At 37.9% G+C, this 14,959-nt stretch overlaps 2 protein-coding genes across 3 annotated transcripts; one reads left to right on the top strand and one right to left on the bottom strand.

The window, feature by feature from the left end:
• Positions 1–52: 52 nt before the first annotated feature.
• LOC306869363 (RAB6A-GEF complex partner protein 2-like) lies at positions 53–5,985 on the top strand. 2 transcript variants are annotated; one of them, XM_079416111.1, is made up of 9 exons: positions 53–800; positions 1,238–1,353; positions 1,438–1,571; positions 2,899–2,982; positions 3,368–3,517; positions 3,760–3,906; positions 4,053–4,180; positions 4,603–4,780; positions 4,977–5,985. In XM_079416111.1, the coding sequence occupies exons 2-9, from the start codon at positions 1,238–1,240 to the stop codon at positions 5,198–5,200; spliced, it is 1,161 nt and encodes a 386-aa protein (XP_079272237.1). In that variant the 5' UTR covers positions 53–800; the 3' UTR covers positions 5,201–5,985. The 2 variants fall into 2 exon arrangements, with proteins under 2 accessions (XP_079272237.1, XP_079272238.1); XM_079416112.1 differs by having other exon boundaries at positions 442–482.
• An 865-nt stretch (positions 5,986–6,850) lies between these two features.
• Positions 6,851–7,785, bottom strand: LOC306877551 (prostate-associated microseminoprotein-like; the record flags this gene model as incomplete). Its single annotated transcript, XM_079429382.1, has 3 exons — positions 6,851–7,019; positions 7,401–7,509; positions 7,629–7,785. 3 exons carry the CDS (start codon positions 7,783–7,785, stop codon positions 6,851–6,853), a joined length of 435 nt encoding a protein of 144 aa, XP_079285508.1.
• Between the last annotated feature and the right edge of the window lie 7,174 nt (positions 7,786–14,959).

Here is a 14,959-nt window from a genome sequence, read left to right as displayed (position 1 = left end):
AGCCAATAATCGTGTTCACTCGTTTATGCGAATCGGTTCTTTTGAGCAGTTCAGTTTAAATAATCATTATGTTGTTTACCCGGTATATTACGTATTCTAGTCTAAATGTTCAAGTAAAACACATATCGCTGTTTATTATGTTTTTCAATTAACATTTTAAAAACCTTTGTTAGTCGTTGGTTTAAACGATGGTATTTTTGCGAAAATGGGAGAAATATTATTTTCTGCCAAAAATTATAAATAAATTTAAGTATCTCTTAATGTAAATGCAAATTTGGTTATCTAAACTTTCTTTTTGAGTTGTAATTTTCGATCTATTTATTCATAAATGTTTACTGGCGGCTTCTGATCGGTTGTTGTTGTTGTTTTTTTGACTGATTGGCGAACAAATCGTTCAAACAGTGAACATCTTGAACTGATTCATTGAAACGAATTGACTCATAAGAATCATTCGTTCACGACTCGGACATCGCTATACCGGAGTTAAGAAAACAGATTTTACGTTCTATACTTTCTCATGACATGTTTTACTGAGTAAATCAAAATAATATGCATAACGAAGATTTTTTTCTAAAGTCTAGTTCATGTCATGGCAGCATTTGCGTTTGTGTTTATGAATGTAGCCTGAACAACGTTTCGGAGAAACTCAGGGAAACCTTATAATGGCCAAGACAAGTCTCCGGTTGTTTTGTTTTTAGGTAGCTGGAGCGTCGCCGGCTACACTTTTCTTTTAACTTCTGTGGTTAGGAATACGACGTAAAAAAAAATCGACGGGAAGAAATAAAAGACACATCTGCGAGGTATCGTAAAGGGAACAAATAAAAGAATGTTAGCACTTCCTGCTAGTTATGTAAAGTAAACAATCGTCGTTGTGTCAAGCTGCACGACGCCAGCTCTTTAAATATAAATAAGCTTTGCACATATTTTCCTGTCAGAGGCAGAATAATTAGGAAAGGCTTGTTTCAGTACATGTGCCTCTGCTTAAAAGAATAAGCATAAGATGAAATGTAAATCTCTCAAAACTAAGATATTCTCCAGAGTGCATGACCTAATCTTAAACCAGTCTACGCTGGTTTGCTGGTCTTAACTGGTCTCCTAGTTTAGAAACCCCTCTAAAACCAATAAACCAACTTGTACAAGCTGGGAGGCCAGAAAACATCATAGGCTTGTTCTAATATACATTTTAAAAATCATCATTAAATAAGTACCTTGCATATAACCTTTCTGTTTTTCTCAGATGATTGAGGTGGTGGCATCAATGGCACGAGGGCCTGTGTTTTTGGCCGGGGAGGTTTTAGAGTGTCTTATAACCTTCACAAACCCTATGTCACATCTGTCTACATCTGCCAGCAGGTAAAGAACACTGTAACTGGGTCCCTTTTTGACATATATTCGTATGTGCTGTCAGTTGTGATTGAGTCTGTTCACCTTCCACAGTGAGATGTTGGCCTGGGCCAGTGCTCAGATCCACTGCCAGTTCCATGCCAGCGAGAGCCGTGTGGCTCTACCCGCTCAGGGCACCAAGCAGGACGTCCAAGCTGAGAGCGACACCGTACTGATACCAAGCAGAGGTGAAAAATGAGCAACTAATACCAGACTAGTTAACTTACGTTACATCAAATATAAAGCAAATCGAATAAAGGTCAGTTTTTGTATAACAGCCATATTTAAAATTGTGTGGTTTGTATGTCAAGTCACCTTTATTTATATATACCACTTTACACAACAGAGATTGTTTCAAAGTACAGTATTATTCAAAACTGTTTCAAATTCACAGTATTAAAGGGGGGGGGGGGGGGGGGGGGCAGTATCAATTAAGCAAACTGCTTCAAATAAATTCCCTCAATACTAAATTCTGCTATAAAGCAGCTGTAGCAGCTCCAGTCAGTTCAGTGCTGTTTCAGTTCAATTTAATAAATTAATTAAATGTAACATTCATCAATCGATATTCATCCATTATTAATCAATAATGAATCAAGTTCAGTTCAGTGATAAGCAGCTCTACTGAAGGCAATGGTAATGTTATTCAGCTTGAATTAGTTCAATGTTGACTCAGTAACTGTCAACATTGCAAAATTTGAGTCAGTTGAGAACAAGTTCAATTCAGTGTCATCATCCAGCTCAATTCAGTTCACATTTTGTGTCAGTGCAGTCAAATGTCACATGTTGCAGTGGGTATTTTTAGAAGCAGAACAGAACAGTGAGCAAATTCAGAAAAGGAACTATTCAAAATTTTGGAAGTTTGAGAAAATACTGTACTAAAAGCAAATGTTCATGTTGTGGAAACTGGAAATAGTTCTACTGATGAGGATGCTGTACTTACCTTATGCAAAAAAAAAAACACAATTATGCAATATTAAAATAACTTTACTTATTCTAATTCTAATATTCAAAAATATATCAAAGGTTATCCAGCATGAATTACTGTACTTTACCACAAAGTAGGTAAAAACATGCCGGGCAGAGTAATAAGCAAATACAATCTGCCAAACTCACAAACATTGTTAATTGGGGAAAATGCAGAGTCACTTGAGTCAGAAACCCTATAAATTTCAAGAAACCGTTGATGATGGCTGACAAAGCACGTGAAGATCAAGCAGTTGTAATGATTTCAACTGCTCACAGATGTCCTGTTGGCACTGTATGCTGGGAACTTGTCAACTTTTATAATCTCTCCATTATTTTTTTGTTGAATTGTGCCTTTCTTGTCACAGTAAAAGCCAAATAGTTTTAGTCTATCAGAAAGTGTGCTTGTGATAAGGATTAGATGTTCATTTCAGCTTTGTTCATTTATCCAGCTTTCTATAGTCTCAGATTTATTCACTGGAAACCTCTTGATTTTAGAGCAGGGATTTAGAGGAGAGATTACATGATTTCCCTGTTTCTTCATTGATCCAGGTGAACGAGGGCAGTGTGTGCTGGACACGCCACCTAAGATCTTGTTCTGTGACCTTCGCTTGGATCCTGGAGAGAGCAAGACCTGTAAGAAGCTTAAAATAAACCAGACACAGTTTCAGTCATGTTTAACTTTTGGTCTAAATGACCCATTACATTTTCTTTTGATAAGCACTTGAATTGTTTACATTATTTATGCCCTCACAACATCAGTAATAAGAAGTGAACCCCTTAATCAGTTCAGAAAAACTAATTCCTCATGTCCCAGATAATGTTGATATGCTGCTAAAAACTGGTTCATGGCTCAAAACCAACAGTCAGCTGGCCAAAGTTCAGCTGTTCAGTCATGTAATTGCACATCATGCCTGGTTAATGTCATTCTGAACTACAGGAGACCGCTACATGTAAAACAAATCTCTGCCACGTTTTTTCAGCTTAGAGTACCAGTAAATAATGTTTTCTCCTCATTCAGATTCCTATAGTGAGGTTGTGCCCACTGATGGTCCACCCAGTTTCCGGGGTCAGGCAGTGAAGTACGTGTACAAGCTCACGATTGGCTGCCAGCGAGTCAACTCACCTATCAAGTTACTGCGCGTCCCTTTCAGAGTTTTAGTGCTTCATGGTAGGTTGCACAAATGGTCTCCTTTCTCCCTTTTAGTCTTGTCCATGCAAAGCAGAGGCTAATTTTCAGCAAGCTGCATTAGAGATGCATTAATCATTTACCACATGCTCTTTTTATTTTAACACTTAAAGAAATGTGTGATATTTTTTGAAAATGTGTGAATACTTGGTTGTTCAATACATGAACACAAATATGCCCATGAATAGAGTGTCTCCACATTGTAAGAAAATATTCTTTTGCAGGCATGCCAGAGCCACCGTTTCCCCAAGATGAGGAAGTGGCTCCCTCAAACCCCTTCCTGGAGGAGGAGGAAGGAAGCAGGAGAGATACAAGACCGCTAGAAAGAGCTCTGGACATGCTGATGATCACCACCTCACGTCGATGCCCATGTGCGTGAGTGAATGTGTGAAGGCTTGTGTCTTTGAAAGAATGCGTGTTTGTCTTTCATCTACCTCTTACGTTGTGGTCCTCTGCTTAGATTTGAATTCTGTGTCAATTGTGAATGTGGTGATGAGTGCATGCATTTCCTTCACAGATATGTTCAACATCACAAACGTGCGGGGAAAGGTGGCTAAGTTCTGCATCTTTAAGACTGTTTACAGGCTCGGGGAAGATATTATTGGCACCTTCACATTCTCAGAAGGGGATATTCCATGTTTACAGGTGTGGTATACAGTACCGGTCAAACGTTTGGGGACAGTATGATTTTTTTACTCCATTACTTCAGTCTTCAGTGTCACATAATCCTTCAGAAATCATTCTATGCTGGAAACATGTTTTTTAATATTAATTAATTTTGAAAACAGAAAGCAGAACACTGCTTAATATTTTTGTGAAAACTGTGATGCTTTTTTTCAGAATTCTTTGGTTATTTTAACTTCAAAAGAACAGCATTTATTTGAAATAAAATTCAAATAAAAGGTCTTTACTGCAAAAGTCAACTTTACTGTCACTTTTGATCAATTTCATGCATCTTTGCTGAATAAAATAATTGATTTAAAATAAATATTGACCCCAAACCTTTGAGAATGTAAATGTTTCGTGAAGTGCTCCTGGAATGTTGATGTGTATTTATATCTGCATAGTATTCAGTAAGTCTACAAAGTGAGGAGGAGGTCCAAGAGCAGTACCAGAGACGTCCCAGCCAGGCTGTCAGTGTCACTGGTCATGGCCGGCATCTAGAGTCCTGCTTGCACACAGCATCCAGCCATTTCTCTCTCCCTGTACCCCTCAATGTCACACCAGGATTCACCACAGATATAGGTTAGAAATCCTGCACTCATAAGATGTTGTATGCTGAAAGTTGAATAATGTAGCTTTTGTTTGACTTATTGGTTTATTCCCGGTTCAGCTTGAACCTGAAGTTTTTACTCTGTTATCAAAATATATGTGAGTCAAAGAAATAAATGAACACTGATAAGGCAACAGTCTCATTCAATGATTTTATTCTCTTCCCCAGTGACGTTAAGATGGCGTCTGCATTTTGAGTTTGTAACAGCCCGGGAGCCAGTGGAAGCACCAGTGGTTCTGCAGAATCAGTCAGAAGTCACAGTATGGACGGGGGCAGAGCATGTAGATGTGGACACCTTCAGTTGGGACCTTCCGATCAAAGTGCTTCCCACAAATCCAACGCTAGCTTCATATGTTTCACAGTTCACAGGGACAAACAGCATCAACATTTGAGTTGTGTTGGTGTTTGTGCAGGAAGATTATAAACTAACGAGTTATTGTTGTGAGATGTCTTGTTAGCAGTCTATTTTAAATTCAAAGGTCTTATATTTTGAGTTGTTTTATTGGTTTTTATCTTTTGCTGTGCAATGAGTTGACAATTCTTTAAGTAAAGTCGTGACGTATTGTCAAGTATGGTGACCCATACTCGAAATTGGTGCTCTGCGTTTAACCCATCCAAGTGCACACACACAGCAGTGAGTAGTGAACAAATGCACACACACACCGTGAACACACACCCGGAGCAGTGGGCAGCCATGCTGCGGCGCCTGGGCGCCTTGCTCAAGGGCACCTCAGTCGTGGTATTGAGGGTGGAGAGAGCGCTGGACATTCACTCCCCCCACCTACAATCCCTGCCGGCCGGGGACTCGAACCCGCAACCTTTCGATTACGAGTCCGACTCTCTAACCACTAGGCCACGACTTCCCCCAACTTTAAGCTACTTCACATTTCAGCGTTGACTGCTTTACCTCCTGTAATGTAAAGATTTCTGTATTTATTGTCTATATTTCATTCATATGCTCCAAACTATAATGACAAATGGTTTCTATTGTATTTCAATTCTCTAATACAAGCTATTTTGTACCATTTCTGTATATGCAAACCGTAACTGAATAAAACCGTTATTGAGAGGCTTGATTTCTGAAACGGTTGTCCCACCTGTATGAACTACAATATGTCCTGTATTTCTGCTGTAATTCTGACAAAGCTACTTGTATTAAAACTTTTTTATTAATTGGAAATTATGAGTCGATAGATTAATAAATATATAGGTTTATAGTATATTTATGATAGACTTATACATTTATAAACCATAATTGATTCTCGCTGTTTTAAGAACTGTAGTTTCTTAAATAAAAACAATAGGTACAAAGGGGGGAAAAGTTTTCAGCTTACATCTTGATTTTGTGTTTATTAGCATTTTAAATTAGTTACAATCATTCATTAGTTTGTAATGATCATTTGGTAATTTGAATACTTTTAAGTCATCCTTTTGCCACCTTGAAAGTTCACTGAGGCGCCTGAGAACCACTGTACTATTGTAATTTTCTTTAGAAATTAAAAGAATGAGATTATTTTTCCAAACATATTTATTAGAGAAAATTTAAATATGAGACAAACAGTTACATATAACAACAAATTTATTATCAAATCAAAATATTGCTTGTCTCAAGAATTTTTTTGTTGTTGAAACTATTTAACAGGGAATTCCCTTATAATTTTGCTCTCAGAGCCTAAAAATATCTTGGCTATTGAGGCAAAGAGCTGTAAAAGAGACAATAACAGGCCATAAAGCGCTAATATTTAATGTTATGTGATAATAGCATGGTAGAATAAGCACAAATTAATATACACAATGCACAACATACAAATATAAAACTTCCGATCTGTCTCTCCAGTACATTGTTCAAACGCATAACTCAAAAGAATGCTTTCCTTCCCTACATGCTATACATGTCAATCCACATCCTCTTTGCCTTTAAATGTAGAACTTAAATGGTAATGGTTATGCTTTGAGAATACAAGTGCTATAGAAGTAATCCTGCATCTCACGTAACAGTGACTGACAGGCAGGTGAATTGTGGCTTGAAGTCTTCCTCCATGCTAACCTTCTAGTTTCATGTTGAGTGCTCCATGTCTTGGATCAACATTGTTCTCTTCTCCAGGAATGCAGGGCAGGCGGGGATCAGAGGTCATGACCAGTGTGACCTGGCAGGTCAGAGATTCAACCCGAACTTCACACCAGGGAGGAAAGTCCACAGGCCGATGCACACTGTAATTGAGCGATTGATTTAAACATAAATTAAAATGAACTGTGTAGCAACAAGTACATTCTCCAAAATAAGGGTTTTCACAGCAACGCCATAGAAGAATTTAAGAACTTTCAGTGAACAGTTCTTAAAGGAACCATTTATAATAAACATTTTAATAATCTTAAGAAGCTTTTTACATTATAACTATACCTTTGTGCAATGGAAAGGTTCTATGGTTTCTTAAAGGTCCTTCATGGAACCATCAAAACCTTTATTTTCAAGAGTGTAATTTCGGTTTCAGTGCACCAAAATAAAACAGAAAAATCTCAGTATTCTCATTCATTAGGTTCTTTTATTTATTATCCAACAGAGAAATTAATGCAAGATTTTACGACTCTTACATTTCGCAGCATCCCACTCCCACGGGGTGCAGACAGGTGCACTGCACACAGCCCTGCTCCATCCAGCTCTCTCCCATAGAGTACTGCTTCCCATCATACTCGCACAGAGCTGTGAAGAGAGACATCGAAAACACTGAAGATCAAGTCATGAGAGTGCCTGATCAACAAGTGCACTCCAAATAAAACTGATTTAGAGTAAATATCATGAGACGGGACACCTGGCCTCACCTTGAGAGCTGAAGTGGCACTGCATTGGTGCTGCTGAACATTTCATCCACACCAAAGAGGCCACGAAGATCATCATCACACCATGTCTCGCCATGGGATCCATCTGAGTTGTTCGATCGCCCACTGAATTGTTCTCTCTCCTCTTTCGCACCTTCATTTATACCCCCTTGCATATCACGGGGATGGGTGTGAGGAGTGGTTTACCCCCTACCTGAGGTGTGTTTCTGGGGTGGGGGCAGGCTGGTTAGGGGGTGTGCAGAGGAAAAAGCCGTGGCTTGGCACCATTTGCTCTTTCTCTCCGGTGATTGCCATTCTCCGCTCCACTGGGCATGACCTTGAAAAACTATAGAAATTCTGACACATCCTGGGATGACTAAGAGAGGTGGGGAAGAGAGCTGGAGAGCAAGAAAAAGCATAACGTTGACAGCATGCAGAACAAATATGGATAACATGAGTTGCCAATTAAAGATAGCAGCCCTATATTTTGAAAAACCCCTAATTTCATGATGCTGAGTTAAAAAGTATAAAACTTTCCATCATGTCCAGTTTTTCCCCGAAAATAAAAGAATTGTGTATATATAGTAGGCCTATGTATCTGCTTTAATCCAGTTATTCAAAATAACAAAAGCAGTAAAATGCCAAATGTTTTAATGACAAAAAGATGTATTGAAAATGTATAAGTTAATTTAGAATCTGCAAAGGAGTGTAAAAATATGTTCAAAGACTTCATTAAATGTCAAAGAAGTTTACGTAAACACAAGTTTAGAAATAAATACCCCCCCCCCCCCCAACACACACACACACACACACACACAAAAACTGTCATTTTCTGTTACTTTTTATAGTAAAACACCCACAGATGTAACAGAATACATCTGGCATATTCGCATTTTCCTCTGTCACTGGCCATAATTCTAATTTTTCAATCTGGATTAGGCATAAATGTAAGAATCATTAATTTACCACCTTCAGAATCGTTCATATATGTGAAAATCGGCTAAGAACTGAACAAATAGTTGTAACTGCTCAAAGGAAGATAGTAATCTTTGTGGCATATTACCACACAGATTTTTGGTGATTAATAGTCATTACAAGACTCCTTTACCTTACCAATATTTATCAAAATCAAAATTGCTAAAATGCTAAAAAATGCCACAGAGCATTACAGGCCCTATTTATGGAAACAGCACCCCAAAATTAGTAAGAAACAAGTGTTGGATTTTATTCAGCAAATATGATGCAGGGCATTGTAATCACCCAAGGGAAAATAAATATACTAAAATGTACTGTATTTGAAATACATTTATTTCATGCTAAGTATAATACAAGTACATTTACATGTTTATGTACTTAATAAAATACTCTGCAATTGTACTGTTGGTATACTGAACTAGTATACTTAAAGTCTGCTAAATTGGAACAACTAGTAATACAGTTCTAAAATCCAACTAAAGATATACTTAACTATATTTGATTGTGCTAAAGTGGAACTATTACAAGTATACTTCAGGTATACTTTAAATATCTTGCATTTAAAGACTGATATTATTCAAAGGTCATGCATTCTTCATCAGAAATGACATTAAAAGACATTTTAGGCTTAATATTTAGAAATGTGCATTGTGCACAAGTAGTACTCCAAATAAAGTTTAATTATAATTTTTATATCAGTAAGTCTCAAGTGATATGTCAGTAAATACGTTGATAGATTTGAAATACAAAGTTCTAACATGAAACTCTAGATGGCGCAGTCTGATAGATCTAACTAAATCTGGCATAATGACATCATCTTAGGCACAGCTGATTGGTTCTCTCTTGTATCGGTAGCCAATGAGCACAGTGCTCAACATTTAAATATATGACTAGTGCTTGCTGTATCAGTTGCAGTGTGCTTCAGAAACCCTCCACCTTCCCCAGCTCCACCTGTATAGATCTGCTACGGGGTGATTCATGTATGCTATATGGGGGTTATATTTGCAGCAGCAGCATTTCTTACATGCTCACAGCAGCATGTTGTGGATGCATTGGCAGTAGCAAGTCTCTGTACTTGCTCTGCTGCAGAAACAGCAGGAGCGTAGCAGATCTATTCCGCCAAGACCAAATACATTAACATTGTCATGTACATTACCATGCCAATCCCTCCGAGAGTTGTCATGACAGAACTATATTAAGTATGAAATAAATGTATTTTATAAATATTATTTTTTAACAGGGCAGTTTTCATCTGGGCTGTTATGGATGCAGCTAATAAAATAACATTCAGTTTATTGTCAGATGTCATCTCAGATGCATCCTGGGCATGGTCACCTGGTGGTTCTCAACATCACCAAATGGTTACTAGGTGATCTTCAAACACACAAACACAGGCATCCATCACAACTGTGGTCCCCAGGTTGCCATGACCCTGGTTTGCTTCTTTGGACTAAGCTCATGCTGATGATGTCATGGCCTCTGTGACCTCACGTGGGTCTGGTCCAGCTGAAGATGTTCATGAGCAGGAGGAAGCTCATAAAGGCAGAATTGGACTTTTATTGCACAACTGCTGCAGGTGTGTGTGTTTATGATGAGAGAAGATGAAGATGTAATATTTCTGAACTGCTTTTTTGTTGTTAAGGAAGGATCCTAGGTAGGTGTCGAGCGCGAGGGATTAGGCTTTGAGCGGATGCCGAGAAGGTAACGCTTTTTGAGCCAGAACCAAACATTACATACTCTTTCACACATTAACTCATCTCTCGTCATCTTTGCTATCAAGATGGAAAAATTTGCGATAGAAGAAACAGCCAATTTCCAAGGAGGCCCTCGGGTACCACAAAGTCTGTTTGTAGCATTCATGCCTGTGTCACCCCACAGTAGTCTGAAAGGTGTTGAAAGCTCCTCCCTGTGTACTGCATGTTGTACTAGTGCTCTATGGCACTGACTAGCGCCTCAGTTTGGACAAAGTGACTCACAGTCTCTCCTCTCCTCTGCTCTGGCCATGCATTCTGACCATGTTTCCCTCTGCTTGAACGTTAGAACTGGTGTCGTATTTAAACATTTCTGCCTCATAGGAGATGATTTGTGTCCAATAGGAGCAGAAAATTTGACAAAAGTCCATCGGGCAAAAGTTCGCAATTTTTGGTTGTCAATTAATCTTTGATTATTGTCGTTAAATGGAAGAGGTAACTAAAAGTGCTGTTATGAATAAGTCTATTCAACAGGTACACTTGATTTTTGGCAGCACATTTTCTGATTTAATGGTAAACCTTAAGTAACCTATGCCACTGTTTCCCAACCTGTGTCTTATGTAGCCAATCTGTAATGCAGTTCTAGGAAAAGATTATTTACCCAGAACAGAATTTTAGGAAATACTTAAGAGAGTTTTATTGCTGAGAAAATGACTGAAATACGAAGATGGGTTACATATGTCGTCCACGAAAATGGACAAAACATATTATTTTGAATATTTTTTAAAAGGAACAGAATTTTTTCAAACACTTGGGAGAGCTTCACAAGGAGTGGACTGAAGCTGGAGTCAGTGCATCAAGAGTCTCCACGCTCAGACGTCTTCAGGAAAAGGGCTACCAAGCCACTTCTGAAACAGAGACAACGTCAGAAGCATCTTACCTGGGCTGTGGAGAAAAAGAACTGGACTGTTGCTCAGTGGTCCAAAATCCTCTTTTCAGATGAAAGTAAATTTCATTTCATTTGGAAATCAAGGTCCCAGAGTCTGGAGGAAGAGTGGAGAGGCACAGAATCCATGTTGCTTGTAGTCCAGTGTGACGTTTCCACAGTCAGTGATGATTTGGGCTGCCATGTCATCTGCTGGTGTTGGTCCACTGTGTTTTCTGAAGTCCACAGTCAACGCAGCCATCTACCAGGAAATTTTAGAGCACTTCATGCTTCCTTCTGCTGACAAGCTTTATGGAGATGCTGATTTCATTTTCCAGCAGGACTTGGCACCTGCCCACACTGCCAAAAGTACCAAAAGCTGGTTCAATGACCATGGTGTTACTGTGCTTGATTGGCCAGCAAACTCGCCTGACCTGAACCCCATAGAGAATCTATGGGATATTGTCAAGAGGAAGATGAGAGACACCAGACCCAACAATGCAGATGACCTGTAGGCCGCTATCAAAGCATCCTGGGCTTCCGTTACACCTGAGCAGTGCCACAGGCTGATCGCCTCCATGCCACGCCGCATTGATGCAGTAATTCATGCAAAAGGAGGCCCAACCAAGTATTGAGTGCATAGAAATGAACATGCTTTTCAGAAGCCTGACATTTCTGTTTAAAATATCCTATTTTTATTGATCTTATGTAATATTCAAATTTTCTGAGACACTGAATTTGGGGTTTTCATTATCTGTAAGCCATAATCATCAAAATTTCAAGAAATAAAGGCTTGAAAAATGTCACTCTATGTGTAATGAATCTATATAATATATGGGTTTCACTTTCTGAAATGAGTGACAAAAAATATTGATCTTTTTCACGATATTCAAATTTTTTGAGATGCACCTGTATATTCCAGGGCCCTCATATGAAACTTTTTTTTACCTCAGAAAAGCATAAAAGTAATTCAAAACAGCTTTTGCCATTGAAGTAAATTCCCATTCATCATAGCAAACATATGAGAGTGGAGTAAAATATCTCAAATGTAAGGAGGAGAATTGGGATTGGGACAGTAACTACTTGTCTAACTACTTGAGTATTGTACTTAAGTACACTTTTTGAGTATCTGTACTTTACTTGAGTACTATTTTTTCTGGAAACTTATGACTTTAACTTCACTACATTTGAAAGACAAACATTGTACATTTCAATCCACTACATTTCTATCAAGGTCCTCGAAGTAGAAAGTTGTTACTATGTAGCAGCTTTGAAAGTCAGTGGGTGATTATTTTTCTTCTCCAAAACGTGACTTTCTTTTTTTCTCTTGTAGCGCTACATGAAGTGATTTCCCAGCATTTTTGTGAACACTGACCAGTTGCAAATGTGATATTTAATTTCAATTCAATAATAAAAAGTTAATAGGTGGTATATACTAGAAACAATATTGTCTGATTTTGCTAAATTGTGTTGTATGAAAATATTACCTATAAAGCCACAGAAGAACTGTTGTGTGTCTCCTATTAAAACACAGTAGGTGTTGGACTTGAAGCAGCACTGCACAGACCGTTCTGTGTATGACATCAAAGTACAGCAAGAAAGATTAAACAGCAATTTAAAAAATGTATTTTGATGTCAAATAAGTTTTGCTGTTTTGTTAAAGCAGTGTTGCTGTTGTAAAGTTATACAGCTACAGTTGTGTTTCTGGGTGTTATTCCTTATCACTCTGTATTTACAGTATTTCACTGTCCACTCTGTTCAAATGTGAATGAATTGCTACACATAGATGTGTGCACACACTGTCAGAGCTGTGTGAGATCACTACCATCCTGCTTTTGTGGGGGTGTTAAATAATAACTTTGTTTGTTTTATTTTTTCCCCATAGGTTTTTAACATTCTAAAAGCTCTTAATTCCAAAGATGCAAGCTAGTCAGTGTATTCAGTAGGTGTATAGTAAGTTGCTTCAGAGGTATTGCAAGTACTACGTACATCAATAATAAAACAGTGCATTGGCATAAAAAAGGAAATTTACTTTTGGTACTTAAAAGCAACTTCTGTAACTTTTAAAAACTTCTGTACTTTAACTTAAGTAAAAATCTGCGTTTACAACTACTTGTAATGGAGTAATATTTGACCAGCATTATCTGTACTTGCACTCAAGTAATGGAGTTGTATACTTTGTCCGCCTCTACATACAGTAACACCATTTGACAAAGGTGCTGTAAAGCACCTTTAAAGATAGAAGCTATATAGCACTTGAAGTGGTTCCCCATCAGTACAAGCCAATGAACCCCTTTTAGTGCTATTTGGCACCTTTTTTAGATTGTACCTGCAAACATTTAATCCATAATATAAGCAATTATAAGCAATTCCTGAATATACAAGTTCAGGCCTGGTAAGGTCTAGCCAGTGGAAACCTTCATCATCCCAAGAGCGCAGCTGCTCTTTGGCTTCAACTCAAAGGAATGTGGCTTTAAACTTGGGAGCAAGGAAGCAGAGCCCCCTCTGTGAGTGTTCGGAACACATGAGGGGTGGCAATGAGCCTTGTCCTCTTTAACAGCACTTGAGTCCCGAGCAGAGGATGTAATGGACTGCGGTCCTATTCTGTTGTGCAGTCTGACTCATCACCATTTATTATATAACCACACACTAATGTGCAGGGGGGACCCAAAGTTGCACTAAGATTTAGGATGTGAGTGACCAAATGCCAAGATTCCAGCGAATGTAAATTAAAAGCAAGAACAGCTTGTTTTCTTATTCTTTTTATTGGCTTGGTTCTTTTTCTGCCCTCACATACAAGGGCAAGAAACACACTTGTGCAAAGAGAGATGCGGTTTTCATGAAGTACAACCTATTGTGATGCCTACACAAACAAACCAATAAAATGTTCATTGCATCAGAGAACATACTTGGAGAATATAACGTTCATGCACCCAAAAGACAGATAGCAATTGCAAATGACTTGTCCACCTGCTGTGCAGAATGGCTGACAAAGGCCATAACCTACTGGTTTCACAGCAGATGGCAATTTTCTAACACATAGAGACCACAATGGATTGCAATTTAAATAGATTTCAAACAGATTAAAAGCATACTTTTTAATTTTGGGGGATTTATGAAATACAGTACATAATTAAATTAATTAAACATTTAAATAAATGAAACTAATACAAAAGAGTTTTAGCAAAAAAAAAAAAAAATCTATGATTTACAGTGATATGCCTTAATTCAGTTTAAACTCAGAAACTTGCAAACAATTGTGACCCTGGACCACGAAACCAGTCTTAAGTGTCAATTTTTCGAAATTGAGATTTATACATAATCTTAAAGCTGAATAAATAAGTTTTACATTGATGTATGGTTTGTTATGATAGGACAATATTTGGCCGAGATGCAACTATTTGAAAATCTGGACTCTGAGGGTGCAAAAAAAATCTAAATATTGAGAAAATCGCCTTTAAAGTTGTCCAGATGAAGTCCTTAGCTATGCATATTACTAGTCCAAAATTAAGCTTTGATATATTTACGGTAAGAAATGTATAAAATATCTCCATGGAACATGATCTTTACTTAATATCCTAATGATTTTTGGCATAAAAGAAAAATTCATAATTTTGACATATACAGTGTATTTTTGACCATTGCTATAAATATACCCCAGCGACTTAAGACTGGTTTTATGGTCCAGGGTCACAATTGTACTCAATGTACAACTATCATGCAATTCAAGAGGACTTTTATAT

The sequence above is a fragment of the Barbus barbus genome (assembly GCF_936440315.1).
Source record: "Barbus barbus genome assembly, chromosome: 1".
In the NCBI taxonomy this organism is placed as follows: Eukaryota; Metazoa; Chordata; class Actinopteri; order Cypriniformes; family Cyprinidae; genus Barbus; species Barbus barbus.
Note: the sequence above shows the minus strand (reverse complement) of the source record. Positions and strands in the feature narration are given on the sequence as shown.